The following is a 15,567-nucleotide window of genomic DNA, read 5'->3' on the forward strand; positions in this document are numbered from 1 at the left end:
TGCTTTCGGCTCTATTACAGCCGAGAGCACTCCCACTGGCATCACTTGTGATGTCAGTGGGGCCGGCCCCAGACGGTAGGCGTTCCCATGGGAACACCTCCGTCTGGGCTGCCACGCCCCCGGCCCACCCACCAAAGGGGGCGTGCTGTCACTCACCATCGACAGCACGCCCCCTTTGGTACGTGACCCGGAGCGACAGCTTGCACGTCGCTATCCGGGTCTCGCGCATGCGCACTGGGCCAACATCGACCCGCTTGCAAGCGGGTCTGAATCAGGCCCTTTGTCAAGACAAGACATCCTTTCAGCCAGACTATCACCAGGACTTCAACCTTGGCCCTCCAGCTGCTGTGGAACTACACATCCCAGCATGCACTGCCACCTTTTTGATATAACAGCATGCTAAAACTATGGCAGCGCATGCTGGGATGTGTAGTTCCACAGCAGCAGGAGGGCCAAGGTTGAAGACCCCTCAGTAGCCCAAAGGTGTGTGGACGCTTGGACCCCTGCCTGACGTCTGCACCCCAGCAGCAGCATGAGTCCATGATATTAGAGAGAGAGGTGAGAGTTGAATCATGCACAAGACCCTCCTGTCACATTATTCTGCAGCACAGCCCGCCCCAACCCGGGAAATAATCAGATAAATAGGCGGCATGGCAACTGTCTGTCACCCCCTGATCCAGTCCCGGCACCATAATACGGATCCAGCAGCTCCGGATTTAACTCACTATCTGCACGTTTGGTATTGTAAACACTCTGCAATAAAGTTCATTGAGAAAAAAAAAAAAGCAGCGCCTCTCCCATTGGCTGCCTGCTCGATGGGCATCTCGGGGAGAGCGTGTTGGGGGCGGATGTTTATATTCAAAGGCAGCAGCAGCAGCAGCAGCAGCGCGGAATCGGCGGCACCGGGCGCTGTGAGGACCGGAGCGGCTGCTGCTGGGGTGTGTGAGTGACTGGGGGTGTCCGTGCATAGATAGAGGGGAGTCAGAGTACACGGGATAGGTGGGTCACACCTGCCAGCTGCTTCCACAGGACATTGCATGTAACAAGCCAGACGGGGAGGTCATGATGTATCACTTCATAGTGCAGATGTTACCCCTAGCAACCAATCAGATTCTACCTATCATTTTATAGAATGTAATTGATAAATACTATGGGACTGCGGCGTCTCGTTTGTTTATCTCCGCTGTCTGCGGCCACCTGGAGACTGCGTCACCCAATACCTGTTTCATTGGGCTCGTTTCAATTGAACGTGGATGAAATAGCGCCGGGAGGAAAGTCAACGAAAGTACAGGCGCGATGCTGTTTTCTGCCCTTAGCGCCGTGGAAATAGCGTTGCAGTTTAGTTGGAGAATGCCCGTTGTGGTGACTAAACACCCTGTGTAAGGCGCAAGGGGGGGGGGAGCTGGCATTCTCTGACCTAACAGCGCGCTGAATTGAATAGCTCCTAGCGATCCCTCCCAGCGTTATTTAATTCGTGTTCTATTGAATCGAGCCCATTGAACCTTTTCATAGTAACTTTATAAAGCACCTGAGAAGGTTCCGTCCTGCTTCCTTCACTCTTCAGTCATTGTACAGCCCGTAATTACTTATGGTCGCGGTATCGTGGGACGCGCGTATACTGTTATAGTTTGCACTGCCGCAGCGACCATTTATCTGGCCTGTGACATTTTGATTGGAAGGTGTGTAGATTATATATCCTAGGGCTGCTTATTCAAGATTGAGCTTCCTGTTATAGACGAGTGATGTTATTAGATTCCAGGGCACAGTAGTAGTTCCCTAGATGCCTTTCTTTATATGTATATGTGTGTGTGTATATATATATATATATACATATAAAAATAATTAGATGTTGCTATTTCTGTTTGTCTGGGTGATATACTAACTCTTGTCACCACACTGTTTGTTGCTTGTAGATAACTCTGTTTCTGTCACCTAGGTACAAGAGCTGCAGTACTGCACATTGTTCCTCATGGTTGCTGCACCCTGCTCGTATACCTCAGCTTGCCATTTATCTGGACCAGCTTATGTGCATATATTGATGGAGTGTCTCCCAGTGGATACCCGGGCGCTGCTGTACCTGAGGTATTTGTATTACACACTTGTTATTGTTAGTCTAAAATCTCCCATCTCCGTCTAGATTGTTTGAGCGTTTCTTTCTATGTGCGGGGCAATATGTCGACTTACAATTAGTTTGATATGGTTAAAATGTCGACACATTCAGAATGTTGACATGTAACATATTAATACCAGAATCTATGGGGGTTTTTTGTTGATTTTTATGATTGGGTCTAGGGGTTAGGCTAAAATGAGCAAAAAATGTTTCCACATGTTGACGTTCTTGTGTCAACGTGTTAAATGTCGACATTCTGAGCATTGTAACATTTTAACCATGTCGGCTTAATTGTATGTCTACATATTGATTGTCGACCTATTGTACATGTCGACATTCTGACAGCTGACCTTCTGAATGTCGACAAGTCATGCCACATCTGTATTCTTCCTCATGTTTTCATCTAATTGTACTGATGTTTGTACAGGTTGAGTCTCCCATATCCGAATATTCCGAAATACGGATTTTTTTTTTTTTTTTTTTCTTAGCATGACGGAGATAGTGACACCTTTTTGCTTTCTGATGGTTCAGTGTACACAAACTTTGTTTAAGGCACAAATTTATTGAAAATATTGTATTAAATGATCTGCAGGCTGTGTGTATAAGGTGTATATAAAACATAAATATAGAACGGCACTGTTGACACCCAGCACGGACCTGGGAGTGAGCCATAATATCACCAGGACGGACCCTCAGGTCCCCTGCACATGCTACATCGGTAAAGCTGGCCATACATGCTACAATTATCGGGGCGATCCACCCGATATCCGCAGATCGCCCCGATAATTGTAGTGTGTGTGTGCGGCCGACCAAGGGTTAAATATTGCTCGGTCGGGCATGCTGGATTGTCCAGCATGCCCGTCCGATGCGATATTTACCGGTAAAATGTCGGCGGCATCAGGCAGAGTGTATGCCCAGCCGTGGCCGACAGACCGACATTTCCTGTGTTCCTTCCCATAGAAGGAACTGGGAAATGTCTCCTCCCCCCGGGGGCGGAGCGCAAATGTCGGGCTAATACACTGTGAGATCTCAGTGTATGCCGCTGGCATGCTGCCAGATAAAATGTCTGCCCAGCTTTAGCAAGTGCTTTAATACATCGCTTACTTTGGCAATATCTTAATGGAATTCATGTGAACATTTCTAGTGCATAATAGCAGAAACATTGTTGCATATTTTCAGAAAAGTAGATACTAAATATTATTCCATCTATTTGCAACAATTTGGAACCTTGTATCTACAACTCCATGCTAGAGGATTCATTTTTTGGACCATTCGTATATGTTATTGGGACTTTCAGTATTTTATGTTTTATTTTATTATTCTTTTCCCCTCTTCAGGAAGGGTTGTCATTTTACAATTGTGTGTGATATGATTATATAAATGAGTTTAAGCTCACATGTTTTAATGTTTGATATGATGCTGAGACCCGTGCATTAATGTCACTATTACTCCATTGGTTTAATAAATTGTTTATTCTTTTACCAAATATATTATGTGTGTATATTGAGTACTAATTGTGATTGATATAGCGCAGTTCCTTATACATACATGTCCTACGTATATAAAAGATAAATGCTTTCTGTGTTTAGATTTGGGTCCCATTCCCAAGTTATGTCATTATGGTGTGTAAATATTCCATAATACGGAATATTCCGATATCCAAAATACCCCTGGTCCCAAGCAACTTGGATATGGGAAACTCAACCTGTAGGTCATGATGCACAGTGCCATATTCTGGCCAACTCGCACAATCCCGGCTAATGTTTAAGGCCCTTGTATGTGTATAGCTGTAGTATACTGTAGGCCATGGTGAGTCTTCTGTGCTCCATGGATTTCTTAGATCTCTATGTCCACAGAATCATGGCGAGAAACGTCAGTGGTTGAGGGTGAGTATAGATTACACAACGGGAAATTAATAATATGAGGATATAATTGAGATATATAGTTGATAAAAAAAAAAAAATATATATATATTTATATAAAATATATGGAATCCTATATAGAAATAGAACTGATGTCATTTTAAAAAAAGTGGGTGAAGGCAGGAAGGTGTACAGGGCAAAGGTGGTTGATAGGTTGTTAATGAAATATTAAATCGGTGAATATGATGCATTTTAAAAGGTCATGTGTAATTAGCTATTGAAAACCGGTTGCTAATCTATGAAAGTAACGATTATTTGTTTCATTAAGGTGTGTGAGAGTAAATCCAGACTCTGGATCAGTAACTCTGACATGGCATATTTAAAAATACTATTTATATACTATTATTATGTAAGATTAAATATAGTTCAACTTTACGTTTCAGTTTACTAGTTAAACATTGTATCCTATGTATGATATGTAGTGTAGCTTCTGGCCTGCAGGTGTCACTATTACACTTGCCGTATAGAGTACTGGGGCGAGTGCCGTACTTTAATCATACTGTATGTAAGATTTCTTAGAATGTGACAAAGCATATTCCAGTCGCAGATATGGTTAGATGTATGATGGAGAGGCTAACGGCCGTCAAATGCCTGGACCTGCTTGCCTATTTTTGCTGGTGAGACAGGTCCAGACATAGACCGCATGTATGATCACCTTGTTTGCCGAAGAGGGAGAGTGTTAAATCACCTGGCTGGTGAATCTCACTCTCCTTCTTTCGGCTTCTGATCGGCGCTTGCAGTAAGCCTGCGCGTATGCCGGTCAGAAACTCCCAGCAGCACACGCGGCTAATTGGGGAACTTTATTATTTTATTTGTAAGCATGGTCCCTGGCTGCAGCTGTCGCAATGTATAGCAGCTGTTGTGGGAATGGTCAGTGCCACCATTCATGCTTTGCCTGTCCAATCCAGCGCCATATCTAGGTCTAGTTGCAACGATAATGTTCGGATACTCATGATTTCTAATCTTGCAGCACCAGCAAGATGAAGGCAGGTAATATGGGTGTTTTGCAGCCTTTTAATTATAACCTCTTTGGGGTTGTTCTACATCTTATTTTTTACATATTACCTGTAAGAAAATGGTTTAGTTTTATTTTTCCAAACCAACTGCCACTTACCTTTATTATCGTGCATTTATCTCAGGTCCATAATTTCAACTGATGCAATTGTCATTCATTTATTGTTAATAGAGAATACCCAGCATGAGTTCTTTGGAAGCATTATGAGTTCCTGAAAATTCCAGCTCTCATAACTTACCTTATGTAAAACCCTGCTCCTGCCGGCTGCCCCTGCCCTGTACTGAATACTAACAGCCCTCGCTATGTGTTGTAACATCGGTGAGTCCTGTTTGCTGCTGCGTTCTGGTATTTAATGATGCGACTTGCAGTAAGCACTAGATCAGGGAATACATTGGAGGAATGGGTTAAAGGGCAGGACGCTTTTGAGCCCTTTTAAAATCGGGCAGGGCGCGGTGCCGCGCTAAAACAAGCTAGCGGGAACACACAGGGCTCTATTTATTAACATTTTTACTAAAATAAAATGAAAAAGGGCAATTTTAGTAGAATTCGTAAAATTCTACCCCATGCTATAATTATCATCTATTTTTAGTAAGCCGATCGCATTTCTCATAATTGTAATGGGAAATGCGATCTGCCTGAGATTTACTAAAAATAAAATGTGAAAAAAAAATACCGGGGGAAACTCTGTGATGATGATGCCGCCTGGAGATGGCGTTATCCAGGATCTACCCTGGTTCCCCCATATCCTGCTCTGCTCTAACAGGCAGAGCTGAGAGCCAGGTCCCAGTGATCAGCTGTGTGGTCTAAACAGACCACAAGCTGATCACTGCAAGAAAAAAAAATGAACACTTACCTGATTCCAGGAAGATCGGGGCTCTGGTCAGCTGGTCTCCTGGCTCCTGCACTGTGACCCTGGTCAGCTGCTGCATATAACAGCTGACCGTGTCACAGTGCAGGATGGGAGACCAGCTGACCGGAACCCCCGGAGGGAGGACATCACCAGAGCAGCGATGACTGGAGGTAAGTGAAATTAAGGAGGGGGGGGTGTAGCAGCGGCCGGTCAGCGAATGCGCGGCACCTTGTCACTGTATTTTTTGCCGAAAAATACAGTGATAAGGCTGCAGAGGTTATTCGCAGGGACAGCGCTTTATCGCATCCCTGTGATATTTCCTAAACTCACAATGAGAATTCAGTTTGGAAATATCACACTGCAATCTGCATTCTAAAAGTGGATTATAGTAAATAGGGCCTTAATTCACCTGTGCTTAAGCATGGATATCCTTAAAACGTGGACTGTAATGGTGGAGTTTGCAATGACATTAACAGACCATATCGCCCTGGCTTTTGCCACAAAGTCGCATATTTTTGTTCACAGCCCCATAGGGGTGCATATCTAAATAAGCGTACAAACACGACGATTTTTATGAACGATATGGACCATAACGATATATCGTTCAGTGTGTATTCGGTGAGCGACCAACGATGCGCGCTCCCGCAGTTCGTCAGCGATGTCTTTTATTGTCCGTACATGCAGGCCAGTCTTAGGATATCGTCAAGTTTTGCCTGTTCAGAGATGTGGCAGGATGACTTCACTGAAAGATATTTTTTAAGATATCTTTCAGTATGTACACCCAATATCGTTTGTCCTGCACTACAGAAAGGGAAATCTTTCATCAATATCGTTCATACAGCACATCATCTAGTGTGTATGAGCCTTAAAGGTATACAAGGTGACAGAATATGTTTAGTATATTTTATTTTTGAAGTTGTCTGATCAATTACTCGACCTCCCATTATGCATTTATGTCAAATCATTGTGGATTCTGTGATTGCTGTGATGACCGCAATTCCTCTTTTTTTGTTTTCCAGGTAGCTGTAACCAGCAGTATCGCGGATTAGAAACTTGTTTAGTGGTAAGGTTTATTATACATGTGTAGCCACACATTCACTTCTGCAACTGAAACACTTGTCACAAAGTTATTAAATCTATGATTAATTGCGCTGCTTTTCTTCCAAGTCACTTGGTGCTGCAGCAAATCCAATCTATTCTATTAACATCTTAATCTGTGACAGCTGCAAAGTCCTGTCTGCATTTTCTTGCTGGGTGGCTTTTCATTTTGTTTATATGTACGTTGCATTAATTAATAGGGCGTTTGCAGATTTTTTTTTTAAACGATCTGGCGAGTTGTGAATAATTAATCCCTTGCACTTAAAAGTTTGTTCTAATTGAGCTCACAAATCAATATACAGATCTCTTCTACTAGACCAGGCCTGGCCAACCTGTGGCTCTCCAGCTGTTGTGAAACTACACATGCCAGCATGCCATGCCACAGTTTTAGCATTCCCTAATGGCAAAACTGAAGCAGTGCATGCTGGGACTTGTAGTTTTACAACAGCTGGAGAGCCACAGGTTGGCCATTCCTGTACTAGACCATGGATATTATTCCCGTCATTAACATGAGCACCAAAAAAGGTACTATTTACACAGCTCAGTATGGCGGGTCCAGTTACAGTATATCTATTAAAGGACTGTCCCGCACCATGGCCACAAATCGGGGTCTAAGGTGTCCTGATGGAGTCCTCATAAATGACAATGTTGATTGATTGAGCGGATTTCAGCTTACTGCGCATGTGGCATGGAAAGACATCCGCACGCACACTGAGGGTGATCGCTCTTGTGTGTACGGGTGTTATTTATCTGCCAACGTACCACACTAGCTGTGTAATGGGTGTGGTGGCCATGCAATCACACGGAACCGAGCCCTGTCATGGGCATGTTGTCCGACTTTGTGCTCAACCGCAGTCTTGGGGTGGAGTGAGGCTGGAACTCTTACGCCCAGCACGGGGCTGCTATAAACCCTAATAATAATGACTGCACACGAAGGAGCAGAGGGCGGGATAGACTTCCACATGCATTCGCAAACAGATTATTAATATACAAAGGTGGATTCCCACATAAGCGTAATGTAGTAAGCAGGCGCCCGCGTCCAGACGGAAAAGTCTTACGCCAAGTCCGAACCATAAACTCGGTTGCAGTAGAGTATTTTACAGAGTGGCGCTATGGTGGTGGATTACATGTAGCCACACACCTTGCTTATCTTTTGCTATAGATGGCAGGGGGAGTGCTATAGATGGCAGGGGGAGTGCTATAGATGGCAGGGGGAGTGCTATAGATGGCAGGGGGAGTGCTATAGATGGCAGGGGGAGTGCTATAGATGGCAGGGGGAGTGCTATAGATGGCAGGGTTAGTGCTATAGATGGCAGGGTTAGTGCTATAGATGGCAGGGGGAGTGCTATAGATGGCAGGGGGAGTGGCAGAGGTAATTTACAGTGGGATAAGTTTAATCCCTTATGATGATAATTACCTAGGTGTGTATACAGGAGCGTTGGCCGACAAATGGCTTCAAACTCTCCTTCAATGGTTGGCTTGGAAAGCGTGCTTAAAACTTGCCATGCCCGCCCTCACCTTGATGAAAGCACACATTGATCTAAATGTAGCTTAGTGTGTACCAGGTGCAGAGTGGTCTGCAATATGTGTGCCCTGCTTTGGTCGGTGAGCGTTTTCTCAAACCTGTGCAGAACCTATTTTAGTTGTATTTTGCACTGTCTCAGTCCAACAAGTGTCATCTCATTATTTATTTAGTTTTTCTTAATGTATCCACACACATTTTTTTTCTTTATTTATTTTAAGGCTTTGAAGTACCCTAAGGCTGGGTACACACGTAAAGATTACCTGTCCAACCATCCAACTAGATGATTGGTTGGAATGAAAATCTGGTAACGTATGGGAGTAACTGATGATCAGCAAATTGCTCCTAAATGCCAGAAAACAGATGAAAATGGTCGTTCAGACAAGTTTGTTAAATGTTTGATCTAAACAATTTGTTCAAACAACAGTTTTTGTCCATTTCCCGGCGTTTTGGAGCAAATTGCTGATTGTCATTTGCTTTCATACATTGCCAGACTTTCATTCCAACCAATCAACTAGTTGGATGGTTGGACAGAAAATCTTTACCTGTGTATGCACCATTAATTTGCTTTTACATCTCCACACTGCAAATAAAATCTACCACAAATGACCCAAAAAAAAGTTTGTATTGTTTTTATAACTAGTGTATCTTTTTTTTTTTTTTATGTAAAATCGCAAAAATATTTTGTTGCTCTTGCTTCAGCACCAAAGAGGCCCATACATCTGAGGCTCATTTCCCCGATCCGTTCTGCCAATCAGTGGCTATCGTTGATCGCCAATCTGTTTTGGAATTGAGGAAATGCTCCATGTTAAAAATCCCTGATACCATTATCTGGTCTGGATTGGGGAAACGAGATTGTCCAACATGTTGGAATTCTTTGATTTGCCGACCCTGCTGTCGGCAGAAAGGGGAATTGTCCTAATCTGTCAAAGATGTATGGGGTCTTAAATCTGCACTTGAAAATAATGCTCTCCTTTCTTTTGACTGTTCGGTTGTGTCCCGTAACCCCTCCTACCCCGCAAGGCATAGACAATCCCCATTGTCCAGGATGTAGGTGCAGATGAGAGCTAAAACCGTAATTACCAATTGGACATTGCCATTATTGTCCATCTTGCTTTACCTGGCTAAATTCTCACTGCTGTGTTAGCTGTTCACTACTAGTTTGATTTGTGCCATTTAATCACTGCTGCAAGGATATTTATAGACACAAGTCACCCCTCTCTCATACTAGAGCTCCCATAATTCTGTAGGAATCGCCCCGCGGAAACTGCACCAGTTCTTCTCGCTACAATTAACAGGGGGAAGGAAGGTGCAAACAGTTCGGGGGCTCCGGTTGTGTCCAATCTGCTCTGGTGTTAGAAGTGAGCACAAAGCAGTTGGGTCCGGGGGGGCTGCTCAGTTATAACTAATTTGTAGCTGGACATATTCTTGACAAACCTTGGTTGTAAGGGGTTAGATGGATTTTAGGTGATTCATTTAAATGTCTTTGAAGTTAGAACACCTTGGTAACTGCTTTTGTCCATTATACATATATTGCATTAACTCTTCCACTGTTGTGGAACTACAGGTCCCAGCATGACCATTCTGTTACTTTTCGTTCCGTGAAAGCTTCACATGTTCTCTCAAGCTACCGTATAAATTGTTTTTGTTTGTTTCTGCAGAGCTGGTTTTGTGCCTATTTCCTAAAATGAGGAGGAAAGTGCCTGAATCCAAGGTCACCCGCAGGAAGTCGCGTACCCCGAAGAGGGTGCCTCCCGCCGCAGCATCAACCAGCTCCCCTCAAAGTAAGGGGAAGCTGCACGTTGTTTAGAAAGTGGTGAAACCTAAGGGAGATATTTGTGGGATTGAGCTTTGAGTATAAAAGAGAAAAGGCTGGCGTGGGGGACGGAGGGGAGGCTGGCGTGGGGGACGGAGGGGAGGCTGGCGTGGGGGACAGAGGGGAGGTAAGTCAAATGTTCAAAGCTTGTCCACGGAATGTTCGCTGCTGTATTCGGCAGGTGCTCCCTGGGGGATTTGGCCTTACGTGTTTAGTCCTCAATGACCCCACTTCACAATCGCCCCACACAGCGGGAACAAAGGAACGGTCATCGTCACAGCTCTGTGCATAGAAATTAGTTCAGAGCTGCAGGGACTGTATTGCGGATGGCTCTTACAATGTTTAGCTTTGTGGCCGAGCACATGCTATTATAGGCAAGTGGATGAAAGGTCGACTGTAAGAAGGTCGACAATGAATAGGTTGACACCAATGGTCGACATGTAGCAGGTCGACAGTGCGAATGGTTGTCAGGTTCAGATGGTCGACACCAATGGTTGAAATATTTCGACCATTGGTTAGGGTTAGGCTACTGGAAGGGGATGGTTAGGGTTAGGAGCTAGGGTTAGGGTTAAGCTACAATTAGGTTTAGGTACTTGGGGATGGTTAGAGTCAGGATTAGGGTTAAAATGCAAAAAAGTGACATATTTTTGTCAACCTTTTATCCTTGTCTACCCATTACATGTTGACCATTTGGTGTCGACCTGTTCATTGTTGACCTTCCTGCGATCCTTTATGCCACACCCACTACTATGGGTGACTCAGTCATACATATCTCAGCCAGTGGTGTATCTATAATGGGGGGGGCCCTGCACCGAACACCCTGCACCCATATTATTTTAAACTTACCTGTCCGTGGTCCCGCGGCAGGTGTCAGTGCTGCTCAGAACACCAGAAAATGGCCGTCGTGGCCATTTTTCCGGTGTTCTGTGCATGTGCAGTAGACTCCGGGCTCTAATGCCCGGAGTTCACTAATGCTCCGGTGGCTGCCCAGCCGCGTCAGTCGGCTGCCGGGAAGAGAGGAGGGGGCCCCGCACGAGGAGTGCACACGGGCCCCCTCCTCTCTTAAGACTCCCCTGATCTCAGCTGTGTCTCCACTTGCGGCTAACTGGTTGCAACTGGGCGGCACCGCTAAGGAACCTATTTAATTGCGTGTGAGCTTCCAGTGTAACTGAATTGCGGGATGTCCTTCGCTGATTTCTGCCCACAGCCCCTGGAGGCGTGAGCAGACATGAGCTGCCGTAATTACTGCTCTGTGCGCAGCTGCAGGTGTGTGATTCAGTTTTCCCTGAAGTGTTCTGTGTAGGTAGAATTGCGAGCTATGCCGCGTTCATCGTACGCAGAGAAGCGTCTAATTGTGGACAGATCTCTATAGGGCTGCGATAGTGATGACTGATACAACCCAAAAGATGCGAATGTTAAACATTTTTTTATTTGTTTTATAACCAATGTTTACCAGATCAGAGCCAAAGTGTGAAAGCGCCCATCCGCAAGCGGTACCGCGCAGGGACTCGGGCACTGATGGAAATACGGAAGTACCAAAAATCAACGGAACTGCTGATCAGAAAGGCCCCGTTTGCTCGGCTGGTGAGAGGATTTCTTTTCTGCATCCCCTACTTCCCCAGATCTTTCTTTTTGCTGGTAATTGTTGTTCTTTCTTGTGCGTTTAGGTGAGAGAAGTCTGCATGGAGTATTCCCGTGGCGTGCCCTTCTCTTGGCAAAGCAAAGCACTCATGGCGTTACAGGAGGTCAGGACTTTAATCGCTGTACACCCTTCATTGTAACGCATTATTGTATTAGGAATAATCTTAGGGATGTGCCTCTGGGATCTGATGTGGGCAGTCTCCTAAGAGCTCTCAGAGCTGCGTTTTGTCATAGTGACGGTGACAGAATCTCTGTTCCCTCGCAGCGAGCACAGTTCTAGGAGACCGTAATAGCCCGTTCAGTAATGCATTTTGGGCTATACAGACAACGCGGCTGATTCTGAGACACAGGCAGAGTGGCTGTAGTGGCCGGTAGCCGTGGAAACCTGTTTTACTAACTACTTTATGCTAATGCGAGAATGCTTTTAACTAATATGGGGGCATGCACAAGTGGACACCAGCGCCCACATCGCCAACCACCCATAAGTTTTTACCGGAAACCGCAATTGTCATCAAAGGTGTGAATCGGAGGCCACGTGCGATGCCGAGCTCCCCTTTCCTCACACACTTGGCTTTGAATCGCACTCGGCACGTGATTCACACTTTTGACCCTCCTACAAGTGAGGCTGGTTCTGTGCAATCGCTTTGCCACGGAATCGGTATGATTTACCGCCGGACCCATGCCCGGCGGTTGGAATCCTGACAGCGGCATCCCGGCAGAGGAGGAAATCCCGATCGTCCAAGGCTATCCGCGCTCGGCGTCCCTTCGATTGGGATGCCGGGCGCCGGTCTCCCGGCGTCGATAAAATGACAGGCGTCTAGATTTAGACGCCTGTCATTTAACCCTCACCATGGATTAAGCAGTCAGGAAGCCGGCTGTCGGGATTAGGTCCGCTGGCTTCCCGACTGCATACCCTTTGCCACCTAGATCCTGCACAAAACGCCTTGTTTCCTGGAGAGGCCGATCCAGCCAAGTTACATCCAACTCGGAATAGGGTGCACATATTTATAAATGTGTAAAGCCTCTTCTGTGCTGCGCTCTATGCAAAATTCGCCGCTTGCATCTGTGGAGAGAGATCTGTGCGACTCAGAATTGGCCCTAATGTGTTTGTGCTAGTAGCAGTGGTATTAGTGGTTCTGGATCTGGTGATCTGCGTAATACCTGAGTAGCCGTACATATCGGGGGAAGTGATATTGTACTGGGCGCAAGCAATGGTGTCTAAGGAATCTGTGCTATACTGTGATACGAGGATTTAACTGAAAATATATGAGAGTACTCTCAGCCGGCGTTCACTGCATTGAAGTCTATCACCATAGACATGGGCACACTAGTCACGTCATCTGTACAAACACAGCAGCCATCACGCTGACATGAAAATTATTTGGGTCCCAGAGTCCCATCATTATATTGCCATCAGACCTCTCCACATGTCCCTTTAAATGCCCCTTAGACCTTCCCACATGCTATGAGACTTCCCTACATGCAGCTTAAATTTTCTTCAGACCTCTGCAGCAGGGCAGACGGGCGATGTCTCTAGCGAAGCATGGGAGCGTGCATATCATGGTTATACACTAGACTGTGTACCCGATATATCGCTTCAATCTGCGCAATTGGACAACATATCGTCTGGTGTGTACCCACCTTAGGACTGAATAATAGGGGCTTGCAGAATTAATGTATCAGAGAGACAATTGTTAGGTTCTTATTGAGATTGTTATTAGCTGTAAAGTCACTGTTGCTCACGTTGCAATGTAACCTCTTTCATAGGCAGCTGAGGCCTACTTGGTCCGGCTTTTCGAAGACGCTTACCTGTGCAGTATCCACGCCAAGCGGGTCACTCTACATGCAAATGACATCCAGCTCGCACGGCGGATTCGCGGGGTCCATCTTGGACTGGGATAAAACTGTCCATTTTTATTTTCGCAACATTTTAAAAGTTCTCAAACTTCACGTTTGATTTTATACATCTCGTTCTTCCTGGTGGCGTTTTTAATAGTCTTGTTTTACAGCGTGGGGAGGAGGTTACTTATTACTGCACATACTCCTGTTACAGGGTACGGACATCTGAGCTGTATAGTTCTGTCACTCTGACATCAGCAGTCACCATGGATGTTGTTTTTAAACAAATAGTTACTGTATAAAATATAGGCATGGACATATATGGGGATATGAATTGTTTGTATTTGTTTATTACTGCCAATAAAAACTTAGTTTTAAAAATAAATAAATGTATAGAATCATGAACATATTGTGCATCAATGTTGTCCCTTTATCAAACACTATTGTCTTAGGACGTAAACATTTATAGGGCCGTATTCAATTTGGAGCGAAAACCCATTATCGGTGATACTTTATCGCCGATGACGTCATTTTCGCCATTCTCACTTATCCCCGTATACAATTTGGATGACTTTTTGCAGGTGCGGAAAGTCAGAGGTTCGAACCCAGCGAAAAAGTATCCCACTGAATAGGTGGCACGAACAAGTGCAGAATTGGGGTTTTGGGGTGCTGACTCCTAAAAACCACCGTGCACCCCTTGGACAGTCCCCCAAAGGTAATCTGTATCAAAAAATACCACAGGACATCCCAAAAAAAGGTACTTTCATTTTGGGGGCAAAAAAAAAAAAAAAAAGAGGTGACACACTTTAAAACTAGCAAAATAGACTCCAGGGGGGGTCCCCAAGTATGCCACAGGTGTTTTTTTTTTTTTATTGCAGGTGCTTGCGGAAGGTGGATTTTATACAAGTTCACTTTAGCCACTTAAATATGCTTGCACCCATTTTCATGTACCCCAAATTTAAAGGGACTAGTAATTTTTCCCCAAAAAAGTTGCTAAATGCTATTCTTCACCACTATCTCAAAGACGCAAAAAAACACCTATTGAGACCATTCAAAAACCCCAAATACCTTTTTAGCAGGGCAATTCGGGGGTACCCATAGTGATCCCCCATGTCAGACCATCTTTTGGGGGGTCTCAGGCGGATTTCCCCAAAATAACAGGACTTGTCGCAGATTAAATTTTTCGCTGGGTCCCCTTTTTGACGATTCCAAATTGAATACGGGGATACGCGGGGATGCGTGCGATAACTTTTCACCTGCAAAAGCTCCGATGACGGCGGAAAGTCCATTGCGTATCCCCGTATTCAATTCGGAATCGGCAAAAATTGAATACGGGTCATAGTGTCAATCGCCAAACTGCCCCTTTACTGCTATACATATGTTGCTGTTTTCACATTCAGAAGGAGTAATACACACCTTTTTATGCATGGTTTTTGGGAAGCAGTGCGTAGAATAAAGTACTTTGGGCCTCATTTACTAACGAGTTTTATCACCAAAACGAGTGATAAATGTATAATAAATCCTGCTCCAGCCAATCAGCTCCCAACTGTCATTTTTCTAACGGAATACAGTTGGGAGCTGATTGGCTGGAGCACCATTATCATATGCAGTGACATTTATCACTCGTTTTGGTGATAAAACTCGTTAGGAAACAAAGGGCCTCATTTACTGTGTCCCTGGCATTACCAGAGCTTGACCATGTTGAACAGAGGGCCTGATTCTTTAACGGAATGCGATCGCAACTGCTGTCGTCT

At 44.9% G+C, this 15,567-nt stretch overlaps 1 protein-coding gene across 4 annotated transcripts; it reads left to right on the forward strand.

The window, feature by feature from the left end:
* Positions 1-720: 720 nt before the first annotated feature.
* LOC148506598 (histone H3-like centromeric protein A) lies at positions 721-14,218 on the forward strand. 4 transcript variants are annotated; one of them, XM_088446567.1, is made up of 7 exons: positions 721-739; positions 1,937-2,082; positions 6,917-6,960; positions 10,179-10,301; positions 11,790-11,917; positions 12,001-12,078; positions 13,742-14,218. In XM_088446567.1, the coding sequence occupies exons 4-7, from the start codon at positions 10,205-10,207 to the stop codon at positions 13,874-13,876; spliced, it is 438 nt and encodes a 145-aa protein (XP_088302693.1). In that variant the 5' UTR covers positions 721-739; positions 1,937-2,082; positions 6,917-6,960; positions 10,179-10,204; the 3' UTR covers positions 13,877-14,218. The 4 variants fall into 4 exon arrangements, with proteins under 4 accessions (XP_088302693.1, XP_088302690.1, XP_088302689.1 ...); XM_088446564.1 differs by lacking the exon at positions 721-739 and adding an exon at positions 792-942; XM_088446563.1 differs by lacking the exon at positions 721-739 and adding an exon at positions 792-938.
* The last annotated feature ends 1,349 nt before the right edge of the window (positions 14,219-15,567 follow it).

Source organism: Taudactylus pleione, unplaced genomic scaffold, assembly GCF_031769625.1.
Source record: "Taudactylus pleione unplaced genomic scaffold, aTauple2 ptg000400l, whole genome shotgun sequence".
In the NCBI taxonomy this organism is placed as follows: domain Eukaryota; kingdom Metazoa; phylum Chordata; class Amphibia; order Anura; family Myobatrachidae; genus Taudactylus; species Taudactylus pleione.